At 33.8% G+C, this 24,812-nt stretch overlaps 1 protein-coding gene across 7 annotated transcripts in view; it reads right to left on the reverse strand.

Annotated features, from left to right (window-relative positions):
• Window positions 1-24,812, reverse strand: part of SPATA6 (spermatogenesis associated 6) — a 95,054-nt gene that overhangs the window by 26,890 nt on the left and 43,352 nt on the right. For 5 of the 7 annotated variants that reach the window (XM_036233729.1, XM_016151313.2, XM_016151308.2 and 2 more), the window contains 4 exons: window positions 24,292-24,588; window positions 19,628-19,715; window positions 12,886-12,926; window positions 578-765 (listed from right to left, as the gene is read on the reverse strand). In XM_036233729.1, coding sequence (XP_036089622.1) covers window positions 578-765; window positions 12,886-12,926; window positions 19,628-19,715; window positions 24,292-24,588 — 614 coding nt within the window. The remainder of the gene's footprint in view (window positions 1-577; window positions 766-12,885; window positions 12,927-19,627; window positions 19,716-24,291; window positions 24,589-24,812) is intronic. The other 2 variants (XM_036233728.1, XM_016151314.2) reach the window with 1 other exon arrangement.

Consider the following 24,812-nt stretch of genomic DNA (forward strand, 5'->3'; position numbering starts at 1 on the left):
ACAACAGCAACAACAAAAACGGATAAAGAGGAATTACTTTTTCACATTCAAATTATAACTGGTGTCTAATTTTGGTTGCAAGAGCATTTTTAGAGGGAGAGCTGGCATCTGGAATCTTTACATAATTCAGGTTCTCATACGGAGTTGGAAGGAGGTTATTTGAGGAAACCAGGTACCACATATCAACAATATATAGTATCATCATTATCACCAAAAGGAAAATATAACCTATGCTATTTTTATACATAAGCCATGCCTATAATATTAAATACCTATGAATCTACTAAAAACAAACTATGACATACTCTATTTTTCACTTTTATGCACTACAGTACTTAATTAGGGCTAAAGTAACTCTAATTAATGATAGTGAACTCGCTTTAAGGGAACTGGGCTGGAGAGGAGTATTTAACACTAAGTAATATGCAATATGTTCTAAACAAAAATAATTTAAGTAAGCTTCTTAAAATCAAATTATACGATTACAAATAATCACTTCACATATGTAATTGCTGCCTTCTCTTTTCTAATTATGATTATTCAAAAAAGTAGTATAGAAATAGAGACTAAATATTACCTTTCCCTGAGAGAAGCTCGATTTAACACAGGGCTTGGAGAATGCTTTGGTACTGTTGAGGGTGCCGAATGTACTAGTAAGGTCCTCGCTGAATGCTGAGACTTGCTACATGACCTTGCGCTCAGATACTCATCACACCTTTCCAAGGAGTCATCGAAGTCTCTCCCATGGGGTGTCCTGATAACCTGCTTTAAAAAATTATATATGTATACACTTAGTAACATTACACACACACACACACATACACACCCTCTTTAAAAGTAAAAAAATATATATATAACACCACAGCTATATTTGAATGTAAATTTCAGAATGTAGCAATCATTATCATTGTAAGATTAAAATTAAACACTATCTGGATCGTTTGTTCCACATGTCTAAAATATACAAAACTCTACCAATTCTAAGAGCTTTTGAGTAAGGGTGAGGTAAAGATAGGGGTGTATATATAAAACAAAAAACAAGTACACATAAAGGAATAATAGCCTAGTTTAACTATGAGGCCAAACAAAACAGAATTCTAACGCTAATATTCATTGCTTCATTTGTTCTGGGGGCAGACAAATAAATAAATTGAGACAGACAAATTAATAAATTTCTGTCTTTTTTACTTATATTCTAGTAAAATTTATATTCTAATAAGGAATGAAAGATTTAAACATACACACACATCAAAATAAATAGGTGAGATATGAAGTATGTCAAAGGACGACACATATCATGGGAAGCAAATAAAGCAGGAAAGGAGAGAAGAAGTGATGGTGGGTGGGGAGGGAGGGGTATGTAGGGAAAGAGCTGTAATTTTAAATAGGACAGTCAATAGGGACCTCACAGAAAAGAGAATGTCTTGGTAAAGACCTAGGGAGCGAAGGCTTGAAGACCTTAGTAAAGACCAGAACACCTAAGTCATGGAGACATCTGTGGGAAGAACACTGCAGAAAGAAAGAAAAATAAATGCAAAGATCTTGATGGGCTGGTTGGGTGGGGTCACGTCTGATACATCAGAAACAGCAAGGAAGACAGCAGGGCTGGACTGAATAGTAAGAGATTAGGGAGATGCGGTCAAAAAAGAGAGATTTTAAGGATTTAAGCTTCTATTCTGGGCAGAGAAATCATGCTCCTTAAAAAAAATAAGATCTCCTTGGCTATTATATTAAGAACAGTTTATAGAGGGCCCATGGAAAATGACAAAGAAATCAGTTAATAAATTATCACAACGAAATAGAGAAAAGGATGCTGGCTTGGATCAGAGTGATAGCAATGGAGGAAAAAAGTGATCAGATGCAGAAGGCAATCCAAAGATGGAGCTAATGAAATTTGCTAATGAACTGGATGTCAAAGATAAAACCAATATCTTCTGGCCTACGCAACTGGAAGAGTTAAGTTTATATGAATAGTTATAACCTTCCAACTGGGAAAAGTGGAAGAGTACAGTATTAGGAGTCTGGTTTTAGACATGTTTAGCTTCTCATACCCATTAATTTGTTAACATATTAGCATGGCATTCAGGGGAAGAGTCCAAGATAAAGATATAAATAGTATTTAAAGATATGACACTAGGTGATATCACCAAGAAAGTGAGAGTAAATAGAAAGAAGAAAACATCTGAAGACTGAGCCTTGGGAATATTCCATCATTTAGAGGCTGGGAAAATGGGAAGGAAATTGACTGAGGAGTGACCAGGGGAGAAGGGGGCAGGGCAGAATAAAAAACAGAAGAAGGGAGAATGTGTTATTCTAGAAGACAACTAAAGAATGCACTTCAAGGAAGGAGAGTTACTGGGTCAAATATCGTTAATAGGTCAAGTTAGAGAAGACAGAATGGTCTTTTAGATTTAATAATAGGGAGATCATCAATAACATCAAAAAGAGTAGCTTTGATGGCACGATGGGAGTGATAATCTGGAGTTGAGTTCAAGAGAGAATGAGATAGAGGAATTGCATTCATTTAACACATAGTTAACTTCCAGTTTGAGGTAAGTGGGTTTACAACAGCTTATATTCTAGTAGTACTATTTCTGAAATATTTGACCTTTAAGAAAGCTACCTAATCTTTCTCAGACTTATTTCCCTCATATGTAAAATAGGATCAATAATAGCTAATTTGTAGATTTTCCAAAGTTTAAAGTATTTTACGGAATGCCTAGGTATATGAATGAATTATACAATAACTGTAAGTAATTTATTAAAACACCAGTCCAACACAGCTTTTTGATTCAACACTACAATTTCCACTGCTTTCCAGAATTACAGCAACATATGGTAAGTTGACAGTCAGCTGAGAGAATCAGGCTTTCATCACAGAACCAAATAGCATGTAATTCAAATGATTCAGTTACAATACCGAATAACTAAGAAATGTGATCTAGATCGAATAAAAGAAAAAAATTAAAAATCGCTCCATTATTAACCATTCATAGAGACAAAAAAGCAAAAACAGTGAATGTCAAAAACAAGATCAAAGAGGTCCATGGTCAAAAATGCAAGTGTATATATTAAGAGACTGACAGGAAAGGGGCAGGGGGCACGGGGAATGCTATAATATTGTTTCTAGAATTATAATCAAATATGAGCCGCTTGGCTTATACTAGAGAGATTATTTTCTCTTCATTAATTTCAATGTCAATTGACACATGTTGGCTGGCTGACCATTTCATTTTTTGTTCACTAAAATTTCTCCACAACAGGTCAGCAATGCTATAAATAAAGCCTCTTCTAGGTGACTACAACTGACTTTTTCTTTATCAGGACATTCACTGAGAAACTCTTGAACATGTTAGCTACTATTCAGATCTAGAGGGGTACATCGATTTAAACTCACAATCCAGATGAGACAGGGCATAAACAAAAAGATAACTGAGAATGAGATATGCTAAGTGTCAGGTATACCCTAATGACAATAACTAATGATTTAAATGGTAGAGGTCTCATGTAGGAGGTGAGATTGGAATTAAGGCCATAGTAAGGAAGAAGGGGAGAAGGGCATTCAGAATGGAGAACAGGGCACGAGGACAGACAGACAATGACTACAATCACTTGGCTATCTCAACAGCAGAGTAATAGAAAAAAATATCACAAAGGTGAAGAAAGGCACATTGTAGAGAACTTTAAATGCTATAACTCAATACTATTCAACAAATTTTTAAATATCTTCTATGTAGTGTATAAAGTACTAAAAAGGTAGGAGAAAGCCATCTCAGATAAATACAACAGGAGACCTAAAGACATTATAATCTATAACAGTAGAAATTAAAAAACGAGTAATGAGGAAACACTGAGAAGTGAAATTCGGGGTAAATAGACATACAGTAAGTAAGTGTGCAATGAGAACACAGCTGGGACGTAGTCTTTCCATAGAATTACAGTAAACATTTGTTTTGGAAAGTTTTGTGTCTACATAGAGAACTGGGAGGTATTATGGAGGATAAGTTTTTGATAAGGATCCTCTTTGAACTTTCAGACTTAAGCCTTAGTTTAAGAAACATTTCCGTAGCTCTAGAGAGTTTTCCATCGGTTACTTATCATTTCCAAAACCCAAATGGAATGTTGTCTCCTTGGCTCATTACAAGAGAGTTTCATTTCTTGGATGACTCCTCAAGAACAATGGCTTAGAGTCCAAAGATGTGGGTTCAAAATCCTTTCTAGTTATGTGACTCTGAGCAAGTCATTTACTCGATCTAAGCTTTGGTTTCCTTACCTATAAACTGGGGAAATAATCTTGTAGGTTTGCCACAAATATAATGAAATAAAGCTAGTGAAAATGCAAAGCAGAGGCTTATGAAAGACAATAATAGTGATTTCTTCTGTTTATAGTAATCTCCAAATGTCAGCATAAGGTTTATTTTTTTTTTCCATTTATGGAAATAGTTCAGTAAATGCCTTTTCTAAGATCTCAGCAATGTAACAATTCCAACATTTCAAATATTGAAATGTACTAAGATTAAAAAAATGTAATATTTTAAACCAATCTGAAACTGTTACAGGTAAGAAAGAAAATTTCATATGCTAAATTCATTATAATTACATAAATGTAATGTGATTATGCAAATGACATACTTTTCAAATCTGTGATATATAATGGTTTGGTTATACCATATTTATAAGAGTCACAGAAGTTACTTATACTTACACAGTAAGTTAGCAAGTTATTCATATTAATGACCACAACATTTTTATATTTACAGGAACATCAAGATCAAGTTAATGAAAGAATTAGACATTAAGTATAATGGGAACCGGAAATTCACTTACAGGACAAATATTTGTTGAAAATCTTCTAGTGTCTGGTACTACACACAATGCTCTAAAATCTCTTCTTTATCATGGGGCATAAAATTTAAGAAATAAATACAAATAATTCCAATGGAAATAGTGGGAAGTAGTTGAGAATAAAGACTGTAGAAAAGGAGGTCAGTATAGGTACTACTTTTAGGATGGTTCTAGTTCAAAAGGGAAAAAAACAAATTTTGGTACTGGATCAGTATTTCAATTTGCCGAGAACATTCTTCAGTGAATGAATTCCTATCTTATCCAATTTAAAAATCCATAAGCTCAACTATCTGGTTTGGTTTAAAGAAGATGTACTTTCTTTACACTGATGAAGAAATTAGAAAAAATTCCAAAATAACACAATAAAATCATAATTCCTAAATATATCAATCCCTGGGGTGGGGGACACTTGTCTTTTTAGACAACTGTTCTAGGCACTTTAAAAAATAACATTAATCCTCACAACAGTCTTATGAGGTAGATATTTTTATTTTCTACACTTTATAGGAGAGGAAACTGAAGCAAATTCAAACAGCCATTAAGCAGAGGGGATCCCAGGCCAATGACATATGAGATTTTCATGGCAGAAAAAAAAAAGAAAAACTTCCCTGATCCAAGCTTCACAGGATACCTGTAAGGAAAGTCCCACAGAAAATGGGCTCGCAATTCAACTTACCAACAACCCGATACACAGAGCTAAGGAACAACTGACAAACTATTCCCAAGAAAGAAAGAAAACATCCCCCAACTAATATTATGACGTGATCATAACAATGCTAGCAAACTCCTTGAGGAAAGCAGAAGAAAGGGATTTATGGACTATCTTCACTAGTGACCATATCTGGAAACAAATCTTAAATAAAATATTAAAAATTAAATTCAGTAATGTTAAAAAAAAAAAAAGAATACAACATGACCAAGTTGGGTTTATTTAAAGAATACAAGGATGGGTTACCATTAGAAAATCTATTAATCCTCTTTTAAAAAAGTCATTATCAACTCAAGAGATGCTGAAACAAAAGCACTCAATAATATTCAACATCCATTCACTCAATTTAAAAATAGACATTCTTTGCCAAAAAGGAATTTCAAAGAGTACTCTTTTAACTTGCCAAAGGATATCTAACTAAAATCTACTGCTAATAACATTTGTAGGTATGAAGGCTTGGACATGATCCTATCAAAGGACCAAGATAAAAGTGTGTACTGTATTAGTCTATGCTGCTCTGTATTAGGCTACAGTGTAGCAGCAAATTAAGTTTGAAAATCAGGGTCTTAACATAATAAATGTTCATTGTTCCCTGTGCTTTATGGTAATACAGGTTAGCAAGAGAAATCACACTTCACAAAATTGCCCAAGGACCTATGCTGATGAGACATGCTGAACAACTTATTGCTGCACCAACTATAAAAGGAAGCCTCATCATCGCTGTTAACAGGAGAGAGTTCATATCGGTTCTTCTATGCTTCACTCTGGAAGGTATCCACATAATTTTCATTCGTAACCTATCGGCTAGGACCAGTATACCTGCAAGAACGCTTGAAAACATGGAGAGGACATAAATAGCCAATAAGCAATAAATGTCTCTGCCGTATCCACTATCACCACTTTTACTCAACACTGTATTAAAGGTCCTAGTAAGTTAAGACAAAAAAATAATTTGAAAGTCAAAAGTAAAATGCAGTATTTGTAGATGATATGGTTTCCTCCATTAAAAAAAAAACCCTCAAGAATACATATGACAAGAATGTTATAGAAAAATCGATTTCAGTAAATCAAAATCAGTAAAACACACAAAAATGTAATTTTACACCAAATACTATTTACCATAGGAACCAAAGCTATAAGGTTTCTAGAAATAACTATAACGACGTGTTAACACATTAATAGAAAAGCATATATTACTTTAGTGAGACATGTGAGAACTGAGACCACCCGCATTCATGTGGCTTAACTATTGGAATAACTGAGGCCCACCTATCTTGACTTTACCATGAATTCCAGTAAATTCTTGTTCAGAAAAATAATGCTATAAACCAGTAAATAATTTCATTATTTGCTTCAGGACCTTCCAATACAGCATGTACCTGAAAGACAGTCTGCTTAATCATTAGTCAGCCTCCTTCTTGGTCTGGGCAAACAGTCCCCTTCTCAGGACAACAGATCACGTCAACTAGACACATCCCTTCCTTATCAAATAACTATTTACTTATCTCGACTCACATTAAGACCCCAACCTTTGCATCCATTAATCCTACATGTATATATCACAAAGTCTATTGACAAGATTCCCTTATTAAAAGTCCAACCTTAAAACACTGGATCCGGGAACTTAAAATGCCATAAATATCTGCCCTTAACCTTCCCAGGGACTTTCAGAGACACAGCTAAGACAGTCAAGATGGTTCTCCCCCTTGCGGCATTATGTCACAAACTCAGCTCTGCTTGATACCAACAGATTAATCAATTATTGTGGCGGTCTTTTGGTGTGCTGCAGTTGATAATTATGGAAGTCCAATAAGATCCAAACAGACCCCCTTGCTGCCACAGCTAAGACCTTCCACTTAGAAACAGCGTTAGAAATTCTCCTCTGAGGCTTCTTGAGCCTCCCTCCTCAAGGGGTTATGCTGACGACAGTGGTGAGGTAAACAGATATTGATGTGGAGTCTTGATGTGGGCCCTAACTTCCTTTTTGTTAAAGCTCCCAAATGCTACATTACTTTGCCTTCTAGGAATGTGGAACCCTTTTAGAAATCTTTTCATTATCTGACCAGATTTGAAAACTTGTGTCCCAGGTGGAAATCAGTCTTATTTCTAACATTACTAATTTGTCTCTATCTTTGTTACTTTTTGTCATGAGACTATAGGAGGAAGTTCATAGGGAAGTGAAGGGGCATAAGCTACCAGATCCATCTGCAAGCCAGGCCCAAGGACCGACAGGTTCAGGTGCTGTCATCATACCAGAATTCTTAGAGTAAAAACTTAGCCCTGGATCGCTTGTCAAAATATGAAAACATTCCTCCATTTTTTCTTGTTTTCTCCGTGGGAGAAAATGCCTCTGGAAGAAATTGCTCCAAAACCTTTACATCTTCCTAGAATTGCAGATTTGTCAGGTCTCCAATTCGAGACACCAACTAGGTTGGGGCCCAAGACACAAGGTGTACAAGCAACGTATTGACCAACGTTGCCTGTCTCCTGTGTGTTGGCTTCAGTTTAGGTCCATGCCCCGTCCAAGTTAGAGTCAAGCTTCTCACATGTATCATACCATAATTTTAAATTATACACTTATTGTTCCGAATGACATTACTTCACCAAGGATATTTTAGAATTACAGCGGCTACTGCAGAGGACATTTTGTGATCATAACTGTTCGTTTGAAAGATGCCTTAGAATGAAAAGGAACAAAAGTACAACATACCCAATGGTCTGCATTTCTTAATTGGAATAAGAAAAATTCCAAAAATAAGTCAGATTCTAAAAATCACTTCCTTAAAAGATTTATTGGGCAAGGCAAGTAAAAAATAAAAAATTTAACACTGTCTGATTTAGATACCCTCACACCCCACCTTCAAGAAATATCATTTACCCCACCATTCCTCATGTCCTGGGCTATGCTCAGACCCCTATCCTTCCTCTGATCTGCTTCCCTTCTCATCTAACCTGCCAGAAACGAAAGCCCAATAACTTCTTAAAGTTAATCCTCTTCGGATTACAAAAAGTACCATCTGACTGACTTTGAAGTCTGGTCTGTTTCTGAGTTGAAAGCCATTGTCAGAGACTCTCCAAAGTCTAAATGAGATAAACAAGTTTTGCAGTACTATTTAAAATTCTGTGAACTCCAAACTCACCTTCATCAGACACTGAGTTGTAAAAATCAGAAATCTAAGAGTCATTCTTAACATTTATATAGCTGAACTCCTTTCAATACTCTCTGCTTTCAATGTTTTATTGTCTATTTTTGCCTAGTTTCTGGAATTACAAAAAATGTGTGGAGATATTTTTAGGGAGATTTTGTTAATTTTCAAAATGCTCTAAGTAAAAGGACATTTTATGATATTGAATCCTTCTCCATGAGAACACAGTATATCTTTTCCATTTTTCAAGTCTACTTTCCATCGACATTAATCCCAAATATCTCCACTGCTATCAACCTCCATTACTACCACACCCTAACCCAAACTATCATCATTTCTCACTCTGACTATTCAATACCCTGCTAACTCATCTGCTAGTCCATTCTACTTTCCATACTGTAATCAAGAGTGATATTTCAAAGTATAAATCTAACCACGTCACCTTGCTGTTCACAACAACTTCATTTGCTTCCCATAGTACTTATGACAACTACCAAAATTCCTATAACATGACCTAAAAGATTTGATTCTATCTACTACTCTAGCCTCAATTTATGCACCTAACTTATGTCTTTTACTTCTGGCAACACTGGTCTTTTAGTTGCCTAGCCACTGAACCTTTATAAATGAATGCTATTTCTTCTCAGTCATATGAAGAGATGAAATACTGCCATTTGCAAAAATATGGATAGACCTTGAAATAACCATACTAAAGTGAAATAAGCCAGACAGAAAAAGTTGAAAATCACATGATGTCACTTACATGTGGGATATAAACCTAAAAGCAACAAATGAACAGAATAAACAGAGACTCATGGACATGGACAATGGACTAATGGTTACCAGAGGGGAGGGGAGAGGGGGAAGGTAGGTGGGGGAAAAATTTAAATCACTTCTTCAATTAAAATAATAATAATAATAATAAAATAAAATAAGGAAAAAAATAAATGATATTTCCCCCTTTTCCTTATACATGTTCTCTTTTTTTCATGTACTAAATTCCTATTCATCTGCAGAGCTCAAGAGCAATCACTGATCCTCCTCAAGATGTTTTTTCCATTCTCTTTCACCATATCAAATTCTCCCAGCATACAAAGTCTCAGCTAGTGCATGTACTCCATGATATTTATCACAGCCCCAAGTATATGCTGTTTTTCTAATTTCGTTAATACCTATCCCTTTCACTATTATGAAATATCTATGAGGGCAGAGATGATTTCTAGTGTTGCTAAATTTTTATTTCCAGTATAATAGAATTTTAGTCACATCATCTTTCTTAAAGGGAAAGAGAGAAGTTGGGAGTGGGGAGGAACAAAGCATTCCAGGTGTGGCAGAAATAGCTAGCTTTCCACCACAATTTCTCTTTCCCTCCTCCAGAGTAGAATTATTTCTGAGAAGCAATTCTTCCTCTGATCAGGAACCAAACTGGCTGACACACTGATTTTGGAATTCTCAGCCTACAGAAATGTGAGAAAATAAATTTCTGTTGTTTAAGTCAGCCAGTCTATGGTATTTGTTCTATTGTAGCCCTCGTTTTAAGAACAAATATTTTGCTTTGCCCTCTACTAAATCCGTAAGTGAAATGTATTGAAAATGTAATTTACAAACACACATACTTTCAAATAAATGTATTGTCCTAACTATAGTAAAAAAGAGAAATTAAAGGCATGTGACTTCGAACATGTACATCAATATATTAATGTTCAAAAATGACTATTCTAGAAAATATAATGAATGTTTGCACTTGCTTATATAAATAAGTTTAAAGTAAATGTAGGAGGATCATAAGCCAGTCCATCCAAGAAAACCAGGAAAATAAATGAGCAGCCATATACGTCATCGTGGTGTTCTATTATACCATATATTTTTTAACAAAACAAACTATAATCTTTATACTACACATGTTTTCCTGTAATATGGTGTATCTCAAAACAATTAAAAACATTCTGTTTTATGTAGAATGGGACTGGTTCTAATAATTATGAACATGTTTTGCACATCCATAATGGTCAGTGAGACAGCTGAAAGTCATGTGGGACGAGAATTCCTCAGTGTTTGGAATTGTCCCACTCTTTATATAGTATATAGCTTCTCTACTCATTAAATGTCAAGAGCACTTTCCCTAAATAACTAACAAAAAAAGTCCCTATATATGTCTAAAATGCCACATTGAGGTTGGTACAACCTCCACTGAAAACCAACATAGTAAATTAATACCTGTTATATGCAAAGCATATGGAACTACATATATGGGAGAAAAGAAGCCAGTGATTCAGGGTGGAGTAATGGTACAACAATAAAAAGAAATGACACTAAAAGAACATAAGTATTTATGAGAATAGTTGCTTATAATTTATCCAGGGTGAAGAGAGTTGAGTTTGGCCAAAAGAACAGATATAGCCGAGCAACTAGAAATCTTATAAAGGGAGCCAGCAGACATAATGGTATGGGGAAGTAGGAAAAGTAGTAAGTAAAGATGTTAAAAAGCCATTATCACTCGAGCCAGACCAGTAGTTTCTCTTTTCTCCTAGGACACTGTACTAATTCTAAATCCAAAGGCTTTTTCACATTACTTTCCTTCTGAAGACACTCTGCTTTTTCTTCTCTTGCCTATGTAAAATATATTTCTCAACAGAATTCAGGTGAAGTACTATTTTTCTAGAAATTTTTTTGCAAGCACCTCCAGTTTCATGACTCTTTTCCTTGTAGAAACCCTAAAGTGTTCTACCACCTGAATATTTATTACCCAGCTCCTACGTGCCTATAAAAAAATCTTTTATTCTTTCCATAGAAAAGACAGTTGTGTTCAATGCTGTTTAAGCACTTCTATGAAAACCTATCCCCCTTGAATACAAAAATAATCCTGTGAGCTCACTTACCATCCACTGCCTTATGAAGGTAGTACGACTTATCAATTTATCTGCTAAATCTAAAAGTAAAGAATCTGGAGGTGAGAGTGGGGGAGAGTTAAAGATGGGTGGAAGTGCAGTTCTTTCAAAGAATTCATTTGGAAAAGAGGACTCTAAATACTTACACCTATTTTTAAATGGACTAGCCAACGAAGAGCCAATCCCTGGTTAGATGGCAAGAGAGCTGCATAAGGATCACCTAAAAACTAGTTTAAACTAAAAAACATTTCCAGTCTCCATTCTCAACAATTTCAACTTAATAGGCCTGAAATGAATTTTTGTAAAGTTCCACCTGGATGATTCTGACACTCCAGTGGATCTAAGCCCATAGTTATACAGTGCCTTGACTCATTACTTCACTGTTCCATATTTCTTTTATCACACTCAAACCATGACAAAACACTATGCTATTTGGTAAGCATGAAATAAATTGTTTTCAAGTAAATAAGCAAAGGTATTGGAAGGAAAGTTATGTATCTTGTTTGGCTTTGTTTTCCCAACTATATTAACTCTATTATCAAGAAGCTTTCACTTAAGGACAGAAAAGAAACTCTGAGATAGAACTCCAAATGTAGGACTTGAACTACTAGCGGTATGACAGATAATTAATATAGTACCCCAAATGATTTTAGATGGTACACAATAATATTTTACACGGCACATGGACATACACTAAAAAATACAGCATCACAAAAAAAATGTATTTTCTTTTCAATTATCTTTCAATCAGAAATCTTCAGTTAGCTATTTATGTGTCCTATATCTCCTTACCATTGCTTACCTCATTTTGAGAAATAGAAAGTATGTTTTACAGTCTTTGGAAAACAACAATTATCTAGCCAGAATTTAGTACAATTGTCTTGCTTTCACTGTATTTTTTAAGACTATCATACTTTGAAAGCATATAATATTGACTTTTCACTTACAGTGGTGAGAAAAAAAAAAGAAGGTAAATTTAGAGAAAATAGCATAAATTCATGCAGGTATTACAAAAATTATGAGGATCCTCTGTGAATGACTGAAGTTTACAAATAGTACTGTCTCTCACACACACTTATACATACATGAACACATTCGATAAGTAACTATACCGAATGAACAATCAAAAGCCACAAAACACTTGTGGGAAGAAATGTAATGAAAAGTCTATTATACCACTTGACAATGTAGCCAAAATAATGACATTCATATGACAATTTTTGTTTGTGCAATAATCTCTGACATGCTTTTGTCTGAGAGCAAGGACAATTATCATTCTGTAATTTATACTACATACCTTATAATCCTTGGGTCGGTAGCAGCCAACATGAGAATGATCTAAAAAAGAATATACAAAACAAACTATAAATATTTCACATCAAAAATAAAATTTTGTTTCAACCTTGGTCTTTTCTACTATCACCCTTTTTCTATGATTATAATGCATACGGCAATTTTCAAAAATATCTTAAAATCCTTCGACAATGTTACATAAGTGAAGATGATAAGCAACAAGTTAAAATCTGTTATCAGTTCTTCGGTAATTAAGGGATTTCACAAATACTAATTTCATTAGAGTAGGAAATACCTGAATATAGATCTGCATAATTTTTAGTTGATAAACCAATTTGTCTACATGATTGGTTATGAAATTGATATGGATGACATGGATAATTTATAGTTGATAAACAAGGTTATGATGAAATATAATTTGATACATAGATTTGATAAGATATTATCAAACTACATGTATTCCTATTCTTGGCATCCATGTTAGAATCTAGTTTGCATAATGGAAACAAGACCAGCTTTAGAGGGTGGTAGCGTATACTTTAGTGTACAGTCCTTATTGACAAGTAGATTTACATTAGTCTTGCCCATAGCACTTCCTGTATGGCCTTGGACACATTACCTAATCTTTCTAAATCTCAGATACCTCATCAGTCTCATGTACCTCTTTCATAATTTTTTTAAAAGATTACATTAGATATTACATGTGAGGCAATAAAATGAATGTTAACTAATATTACTGACACCATCATTGACCTCATTGCTATCAAATTCTAAGTCAAATAAACCAGTGTTTAATTTCTGATCCTACTATTTATCAAATATATTACTTTGGTCCAGTTATACAATTAATCTGTTTCACTCCTAATTTTAAGAGTATAAAGACAATGCTAACTTTATCTCAGAGAGTCATAATAATGATTAAATTATACAGCTTATGAAAGCCCCTATATCTGTAACAAAGTCGATTTCAAAACAATTCTAAATCTCTCACAAAGATAATGACTATTACACAGTCGATGCAGACTTTGGGTTTTACTCATTACTTAAAGGAGTCAACTTTTAAGAATCAACTTTTAAGTATTATAATCTTTTTTATATTGACAGTCAAGCATATTAGAACCATAATTTCCAATTTTACTTCCTTACTCAAACATTCTGGTCAAAAGCATCCTAACATTCTACCTTTCACCTTCTAAACTGCTTTGTCCAGAAAAAAAAATGGCTATAGGGACAGACACCTAGGATAGTCTATATTTAGTCAGTTAGCTTTCTTTTATGGTACAAATGTTGTTTATTTTCCAAGTGTCCTGAACCATTGTAGAAGAGAGCTGAAATATTAATGTATTTCACACAAGGAAAATTTCACCATTTAATTCAGTAAGATTCAACTTACTTCAAGTGCTTTTCGAAATTAAAAATGAAAATAAATCATAGCCCAACTCCTCTTCTGCAAAGTCTAATATACAACATGGCCACAAGTAGCAGAAGAAATAAAATAAAAGAATAATAAGGACACATTGAGCCTAGTTCTCCAAACATGCTAACTTTGAAAATTAAAGTAATAATTTCAGGTATATCTTCCTTTTGACAGCTAATGTAATATCAAAAGTATCAGTATATTAAAACATTAGTATGTCTTTTGCTTTCCACAAAACATTTATAAACTTACTCTAATTCAGGCAGATTTATAATTTTCTTTCATTTTTACAAATTAAATTGTTACTCTGATCTGAGGTTTCCCAATGTTTACGTTGAATCATCCATACCAATAATTACTAATTACATTCTATAACGGAGATAAGAGTCATGGCTTGTGGTTGCAAAGTACTTATAATTTACTTTGGTTAAGTTATACAAAGTTGAATAACGGCAGCATAAAAGAATAGGCAAAGTCAGAATGGTATACACAATTGGTACTATTAAAGTCGTATCAGAGATCAATCTCTCAAGGTTGAAGACAATCAAAAAAGCTTCCTAAATGAGAAGAAAGTTGAGTTGGGCCTTAATAAATGGGTCGCATTTGAGAAAAGTATGAAGAGCTAATTCGATCGTGTGTGTGGCGGCGGGGGCGGTGGGGTGGCGGGGGATAGAGAAAAAAGATTATCTTGATCAACTTCTTTAAATCTCATGTTTCTTCATCTGTAAAATGAGGATAAATAATAGTATCTAAAATTCTCGATATTACTATGAGTAATTAACCAATGAAATATAAGTACTTAGAATATCTGCTAGCAAAAAACATACACTCAATAAATATTAGCTATTATCTGATTCTCTAATAACCTCATGAAATAGGGATTATAGACTGAATGTTTGTGTTGTCTCAAAATTCATATCTTAAAGACCTAGCCCCCCAAAGTGATGGTATTTGAAGATTGGGCCTTTGGGCAGTAATTAGAGTTAGATGAGGTTATAAGGATAGGGCCCTCAGGGACAGAGAGCTTGCACTTATGTGCATACTCATGTGTACTTTCCTACTTTTCTCTCAATCTCTTTCTCCATGCACACACAAAAAAGAGATCATGTGAGCATAGGGTGAGATGGCAGCTACCTATAAGCCAAGAGATCTCAGAATGAAACTTACCTTGCCAGCACCTTGATCTTAGACTTTCCAGCATCCAGATTCTGCAGAAATGCCATAAAATATTGTCTGTTGTTTAAGACCCCAGTCTATGGTATTTTGCTTTGGCAGCCTAAGCAGACTAATGCAATACATAATACTAATTTATTATTTCTAGTCTACATTTCAGGAGGCTGAAATGACATCAGATTATGGATTTGTTAGCCAAATGGATGTGATATACATGCAATCAAATTAATCAAATATCAAGTAATGACTAATAATACATATTGAAAACAAAATGTGGCCATCAGTTATCAAAACCTTTCCTTAGCAGTTATCTAATATAGAAACTAAGGTTCACTTTGTATCAAAGTCACCAGTCACACTGGGAGCAGTTTGATAACTCTGAGTCTCTGCATCCTGCATTTCTCCCTAGTTGACCCTCACCCAATAGGTTCAGATAAGACTCAGTCCTAAAGGATCAATTCCGACTCCAAGCAAGGACTTAAAAATGCTTTAATCTAAAACTCGACATCTCTTAGCAACTCATTCTATCAAAGTAACTCTTGAGCCCCATTCTGATAAAGATTACCACTGTGTTCCTTATGAGTCAGTCCCTATTCTTGGCAACCTCCACAGTACCCTACTATCATCTTCCCTTTTCATAACTTTAAGGAGTTATATCCTATTTTGGTAGTTAGTGCTACTAGTATCGCGAAACTTCTCTAATGCTGAGTGAACCTATTTGAAACTTCAAAGAGCAGACCCCTGGAGTCCTTTATCTGTACATACCCTACTGCTACCCCACTGCCCACAGAACATTCTAAAGTTGACCTCTTCTCTCCTGTGAATCTCCACGGAGCATACAGCCAATGCATTTGCTATATGTCAGTCTATAAATGGAAGCAAAGCTAAGATATCTAGCTTTATAAAATAAAACCAGGGTTTAATATCTCTCAAGGGATCCAGCCTTCTAAAAAGGAAAGGCCCTTAACAAAGTGTTTTCTATCTCTTGCTCATGTGAGGTATTCACCTGAAACTCATTATTCTGATCTCTAAATTTATCTTTCATATTCTCATGTCTGTGAAACTCTCTATAGCAGAAGTCTCAGACCTCCCCCCCCCCTCACTTTTCTCACCTGAAGTTTAGGAAAGAGCAAATTCTCTGTTTACCAGTGGCTGGAAGAGTGATGATCAGCGAAAAAAAATGTATAAATGACTAATAAGCACATCAAAAAACATTCAATGCCATTAATCAAATGCAAATTAAAATCACAATGAGATAGGACTGTATACCCACCAGAATAGTTATAATAATAAAAAAAAGCAATAACAAATGTTGTCAGGGATGTGGAGAAACTAAAAACCTCATATACTGCAGGTGGGAATGTAAAATGATGCAACCACATTGCAAAAACAGTTGGCAATTGCTTAAAAAGTTAAACACAAACTCGCCATATGAACCAGAAATTCCATTCCTAGGTATCCATCCAAGAGAAATTAAAACATATGTCTATGCCAAAACTTTAGTGCAAATATTCACAATAGCCAAAAGGTAGAAAAACAATCCAGGGGCTGAGTGGGGAATGCAGATTTATTTCAAATGGGTATAAAAAAAACTCTTCTGGATGACGGAAATATTCTAAAAATCAATTGTGATAGTTGAGCAACTATGCAAATTTATTAAAATTTATTTAACTGTACACTTAAAACAGGTGAATTCTATGGTAGATAAATCATACCTTACTTAACAAAGCTGTTAAAATGTTTAATAAAGAGTAAAGAAAGAAAGAAACTACAAGAGGAGTTCCTAAACAGGACACAGTTCTGTTGTCTACTGCTTTAAGATGAGGAGGCACACATTTAAATAAAAGCTGACACAAATGAAATATTTTGCTTATAAGTATATACATGATGACGATATGTTATGTTATTAAGAAAATATCAAAATAGTACCACTTTTTGCTATCTACTCAAGATATGGCATATTATGATTTGAATATTATTTCCAATTTATTTTACTTTACAAATAATAACCATCAAACGAAGGGATTAGTGGAAGCTCATAAAAATATTACAATCTTATATAGAAATGAAACTCACAAAAGAATCTTCAAATGAAGAGAATAAGAGAAGTTTCCTCCAAGGGAGGGGACAGAATCTAACACCTTTCCTAAATTCTAAGCAAATAAAATAGGGCTAAGGATGATGGCCTTGATTTTCTCCTCCAAATACCTAAATGATTGGACAAAGCTTCCAAACATTTTGAGACATAGTGAGTTTCTTCAAAAAGACTACAAGAATTACAAGTAGAATTATATATCATGGAAATTCCAGATAGGGAAAATGTGCTCAAAAAATTTATCTAAACAAAACAAAACAAACAAACAAAAAACAAAACAAAACAAAACAAAACAAAACCACCTGAATGAAAGCAGAGAAAGTAGTAGAGTGCTGGAAAACAAAGAAACTTGGGGTTAGAAGATAGGGATTCTAGACTGACCATGGCTATTTCGGAGCTCTCCCACAAATCGACCTCTCCAAGCCTGTCATTTTTTTTTGATCAAATATAGTTTAATTCATCTTCACATGATTATTACGAGGACTAAAACAAACAACAGTGATGAAAATGGTATCCTACAAAAACTTAAGAATTATTAGACAAGATAATTTGGCAAGAAAATATTCAAAAAACTTCCATCAGAGTAAGACAGTTTCAAGTAAAAATTCACTATGTTTAAGAGACTCGATCACATAAGAAATCCCCATATGCATTTAAATAGCTGATGAAAACCCAAATCACAACTGCTCAATTGCCAGCCGGGGGGGGGGGGGGGGGGGGGAGGGGATGTTGTCAAATGAATGGAAGCATTAAAAATTAAAGAAATAAGAAAGGAAAATCTTTATAGTAGAAATGCAAGCAATAAATTTACAAAGAATAATGGAATTTTAAAAATTCACTATTTGGCAAATATCACAGTAATGAATAGTTTCAGGCAAGAATCATCAATGTATGCTAAAGGGGCCAAAGCTGAGGAGTAACAGGATATTACAGAGTCTCCAGGTATCTCCCCATATTATTAAGGGAAGAGATAGCACCTTTATGATAAACAATCCTAGCAGGCACCATCTTAATCACGTGAGCAAACTAACATCAACAGTACAACAAAGCAAAATTGTGTACTTCCTGACACTCAGTGCAACATATTATGCCTATTGTATTATTCTGGGGAAAATGAATGAGCTAAATCTAACCATGAGGGAAAAAAATCAAACGAATTGAGGGATATCCTACAAAACAACTGGACTGTACTCTTCAAAATTATCAATGTTAAAAACATTGATAATTAAGACTAAGGAACTGAAATATGTTAAAGAAAACTAAAGAGACACGGCAACTGAAGGCCATGCATGATGTGGGATTTCTTTTGCTATAAAGATTTTATTGGGACAAGTAGCAATATCTGATTTAGGTTTATAGGTTATATATTATTCTTACACAGTTGTTAATTTTTGTTTTTGATAACTGTATCACATAAGATAATATCTATCAATCTCCTTTGGCTGCCATTACAAAAACCGCAGACTGGGTGGCTTAAACAACATACATTTATTTCTCACAGTTCTGGAGGATAGAAGTCTGAGATCCTTCAAAATGGCTGCCTGAGGGCTGTGTCTTCTCATGGCAGAGAGGGAAAGCAAGATCTCTCTGGTGTCTCTTACTGTAAGGACACTAAACTCATCTAAACCTAATCACCCCCCAAAGGCTCCATCTGCAAATACCATCACACTGGGATTAGAGCTTCGACATATGAATTTTGGAGGGGCACAATTAATTCCATAGTGATGTCCTTGTGAAAAAAAAGTTCATACATAGGTGCACATATAGAGATGGAGGCAGGGAAGGGAAAGAGATGGAGAGGAAGACAACTTTTTTTTTACTAGAGAGTATCAGTCTTTAATATACAAATACATATTTTGAATCTCAAAGGAGGAGATGGTTTATAGCAGCACAGAAATTCTATTATTTTTAGAGAGTGTCCCACAAGTTATAGAACGTAGCACTATACCATATTATTCAATAATACGGCAAAGAATCTGTTTTTGCTAAATGATGCCAAGTTACAGGCTTGAATGAAGCAAAGGCAACTAAGGCAATGAAGAGAGGTAACTTGTAGCTTACCATTGTGCATCCTGGACCACCCATCTCTTTCACAGTCTCTGCCAGAAGATCCATACAAAGCATCAGCCCTGGGACTTGGGGGATCGACCTAGAGGAAGAATGTCAATGCAAAAGAAGAGCTTAAATCTTCTTTCAGTCTCCTGGCACCAGAAAATCAACTAAAATATACAGACCACATATCGTCAGGTTAATGTGATAGTAACTACATGGTTCTTGTATGTTTCAAAGTCAGAGTTTAGTGGAGAATTTTGCTGTTCATTTTTAAACAAAATTAAACTCCGGAGATTTTTAGTTATATGTGTGTGCATATATATATATATATACACATACACACACACACATACATATATATGTATGTGTATATATATGTATTTATATATGTGTATATATATATATGTAAGTCTACTTTAAAATGAACAAATTTACAGTTGAAATATATATTGCTCCATTGCCTAGTTTACTTTCCATTATGAAGTTTAAAAAAGAGGACTCTACTTTGCCACATTTAAGAAACAAGTTTAGCCATTTTCTACTTATCCCTTTGGTATACAGAATTTGAATTCAAACAGTGTCATTATTTGGCTATGTTCAAAGCCCTGCATGCTGAGTGCTTTACAGCTTACAGATAATAACAGTCAATCATGGTTTCTAACCAAAAATAAAAAAGTAAGCATGATATATCTGTACAAAAAAGACAGTTCTGTTCATTAAAATTAAAAACTTTGTGCATAAAAGAACAATACCAAGGGAGTGAAAAGACAATCCATAGGAGAAAACATTTGCAAATGATTTTCTGATTTGCAGGCATTAATATGCAGAAAAATTTTTAAAACTTAATTAAAAAAAACTCAATTAACAGCAGCCAAAGGACTTAGACAGTTCTCCAAAAGATATACAAATGACGAATAAGCCATGACCAACATTCATGAAAAATTGTTCAAAATCACTAATCATTAGGGAAATGCAAATCGAAATCACAGTGAGATAATACTTCACTTCCATTTGGATCTCTATTATTAAAAAAATAAAATAATAAGTGTTGACGAGGATGTAGAGAAATTGAAACCATTTTGTACTGTTGTTGGGAATATAAAATGGTACCACCATGGAAAATAGTAGGGCGGTTCCTCAAAAAACTCAAAATAGGATTGTCATATGATCCAGCAATTCCACTTCTGAGTATATACCCAAAAGAACTGAAAGCAGGAAGCTGAACAGATATTTTTACGCCATGTTCGCAGCAGCATTATTCACAATAGCCAAAAGGTGGAAGCAACTCAAGTGTGCATCAACAGAACAGCCATGTAAAATGTGGCATATACACATTAAAGGATATTATTCTACTGTGAAAAGGAAATTCTGGCACATGCTATAACATGAACGAACATTGGTGACATTATGCTAAGTGAAATAAACCTGTCACAAAAGGACAAATACTGTATGTTCTACTTATATGAGATACTTAAAAGTAGTAAAATTCATAAAGACAGAAAATAGAATGGTAGTTGCCAGAGGCTGAAGAGAAAAGGGAATTGTTTAATGGGTACAAAGTTTCAGTTAAGTAAGATGAAAAAAGTTCTGAAGATAGATGGTGGGTGATGCTTACACACAATGTGAATATTCTTAATGCCACTGATCTGTACATTTAGAAATTGTTAAAATAGTAAATTTTATGTGTATATTTTACCACAATTTGTCAAAATTAAAATTTTAAAAGGGGAGTCAAAAGACAAGCCACAGAATGAGAAAAAAGTTTTGAATCATATCTGATAAGGTTCTAGAATCCTAAATATATAAAGAAAACTTAAAATTAAACATGAAAAGAAAACCACCCCCCACTTAAAAATGGGCAAAGAACTTGAGTAGATATATCTCCAAAGAAAATACATAAATGGCTAACAGGCACATAAAAAGACGCTTAATATCATTAGTCATTAGAGAAATGCAAATCAAAACCATAATGAGATACCGCTCCACACCCCCTATGATGGCTATAATAAAAAGAAAACAAAACAGAAAATAAGTGTTACTGAGAATGTGGATAAATTGGAACCCTCACACATTGCTGGAAGAAACATAAAGTGCAGCAAACACTGTGGAAAACAGTGACAACTCCTCAACAAGTTAAACAATACCTTATGGCCCAGCAATTCTATTCACAGGTATTAAAGCAATTTGGAATTAAAACAGGTATTCAAACAAAAACCTGTGTACAAATTTTCATAGAAGCACTATTTATATAATCAAAAGGTGAAAACAACCCAAATGTCAATCAACAGAGATGATGGCTAAACAAAATATGGTATATCTATATAATGGAATATTATTCAGCCATAAAAAGAATCAAGTACTGATATATGCTATGACATGGATGAAAACTCAAAAATACTATACTAAATGAAAGAAGCCAGACACAAAAGGCCATATAATTGTATGATTCCACTTACATGAAATGGCAGAATAGGAAAACCTACAGAGATAAAAAGTAGGTTAGTGGTTGCCAGGGGCTGGGGAATGGGAGGCGCAGGAAGTGAATGCTTGAGTACAAGCTTTCCATTTAGGATAATGAAGAAGTTCTGGAACTAGATAGTCATGACAGTTGCACAACAATATGAATGTACTTAATGCCACTAAATTACACAATTTAAAGTATACACTTTAAGATGACTGAACTGGTAACTTTTATGTTATATATATTCTACCACAATAGGAAAAAAAAGGGTCCTATTCTGCATAAACGAAATCCTATTCTATATAAATGACTAAGAAAAAAATGCTGTATAACTCTTCCGGAATGATTGTTCCAGTTTGTTTGGGGGCATGTTAGTGATTTCTTGAAATTGATCCATATTCTTTTAGGCTATTTTTCATACAATGTATGTAAAATTAGAATATCTTTCCTAAAAATGTTAACTGTTTTAGTTATCAATTTGGTAAATACTTTTAAAATCATGAATGGCTATGGGGCAGGGGGTGGCGGGAAGACATGACTAGGTTTACAAATACAACTGGAAAAATCCAATCTCCTGCACAGTGAGATAAACAATTTTCTAACTAAAGGCTTAGAAGTATGCATTTCTTTCTATTCATTAGAAAGCTAAGAGGGAAATAATTTAAATTAAAATGTCAAGATTTATACCAAGCCATATTAGAATTATTCTATTTTGAACACTGATGTGAAAAACAATAATATAATAAACATTTAAAAGCAGTTATATCCCCAAACAATTTTTATGTGGTTAACCACACCAAAATTCCTGGTTATCTTTGTGTATAGGCATTTTAATTAAAATGTTACTATTTTTTCAGATTAGAATTTAGTATGTCCTTTCTTTTCAGCTTAATTATAATTGAAGGCAGATATAAAATTAAAGACACTGAAACTGCCATTAAACAAGCAAGCAAATATTACCTGAATATTCTTTATATAAACGACCACAAAAAAAAGTGATCAGAAGTTATAAATTCTACAGAAATAAGACAAATGTAACCACAATAATCTGAATAAAATAATGACATTTAAAAGTACCGATTACATTATGAATTTTCTTTTTATAATAAAAATTCTATTTAAGTTAAAAAATAAAGGATTCAGTGTCAAAATATAAAGACAGAATGAAATGTTTCTTAAGACACATCTAAATTTTAAAAAAGGTATCACAAAGAAAACCTTAGCTTTCAGGTGGTGTATATTCAAAAAGCTATTAGATTGTCAAAGGAGTATATTTACATGTTTAAATTTATATTTACATTTTAGAATTTAGGAAAAGTAGAGGCATTAAATCAGAAAGCTTTATATATATCTCAAAAAGCTGTTTTGCTTCTATAGGCATTTCAGTCTTCAAGTTTATCATCATTATATATATATTAGTATTATATATTAATATTATATATAATCATTATATATTATTAGTAATTTTTTATTAATTTGCAAGCTTTTGTTAAAGAAATGCTTTCAAGGTAAAAATTATAATTTTTTTTCAAGAAACTATGAAGATTCTGAGAAGGCCCTTTTTAAATATTCTCATTATAGACACTTAAAATTAGCCAAAATCTACCTGACCATCATGTGGACATAAACTCTAAACTTAAACCATATTAAAAGCAGGTTTCTGTATAAAAAGATTAGAACTATGAAACCCTTAACTCTCTTCATTTTCAAAGGCTTTTTCATTCCCATTAAATAATGATTGGATTCAAAGATCCATTATATAAGGTTTACCCAAGGGACATAATTTCAAAGGAAACTTACTTTCCATTATAATTTTTAAAACGGCTGAGGCGGGTCTTCCTTTTCATAAAGAAAACTTGGTCCTCTTTTAAAACCCTACTCTGCCATTTTAATAGTAATGTCAATTACATCTAAGTTCAAGGTGTAGGATTATTATCACACTGTCCACTGTTTAAGAAGAAAAGCAATGGGTACTTAGAGGATTTCACATGGCATTCATAATGGAGCTTGATCTCTGTCAGGTGTAGAGACTGACAAAAAAATGTTCTTTTATTCTAAGTTAATTTTCCACTTTAGACTGCTAGGCTAAGAGACAGTTCAGAAGAGAAAATTATTAATATAAGTTAGAAGCTGAAAGAAGTTTTAGAATAATATTTCCAGTGAAGAACAGATTAGATCTGTATTAAATGGAAATGTTTAAGGGAACACATACATGTCTAATCACAAATGGAGGTTTATCTGTTTCTTTTTTGAATTCATAGGGTCCCAGATTTAAATGGGCCAGCCTCCGCCTGGTATCTTCGGATAGCTCACACATGCGTCTTTTTGTGTAGGGAGATGGAGAGTGTGATTTTGAAGAAATCGTAGGCTGTTCGTAGTTTTTTGCATTTACGCAATATTTATTTCTCTCAGGTGACTTGGACTTTTTCTTCTGTGATGACCTTGATGTTCTGCTTTGAAGTTTGCTGTGTGATTTTTCAACTGGAGCTGTATGGTAAATATATTTATCCTAAACGTAGAAAATGAAAACTAAGTTCAGTAGAATGCAGACAGATAGACAGACAGATATAGATACACACTTTAAGAAGTAATTTAAGGCACATATAACCTATAAAATCCAACTAGATTAGTCTGTGGTATCTGTGGGAAGTCAAATCCATATTTTCCAAGGTAACTCTCTGTCCAGTAAGTAGTTAATAAAGTATACTGTATCAAATTTCCTCTTAAGTCTAA

Source organism: Rousettus aegyptiacus, unplaced genomic scaffold (genome assembly GCF_014176215.1).
Source record: "Rousettus aegyptiacus isolate mRouAeg1 unplaced genomic scaffold, mRouAeg1.p scaffold_m13_p_1, whole genome shotgun sequence".
NCBI lineage: Eukaryota > Metazoa > Chordata > Mammalia > Chiroptera > Pteropodidae > Rousettus > Rousettus aegyptiacus.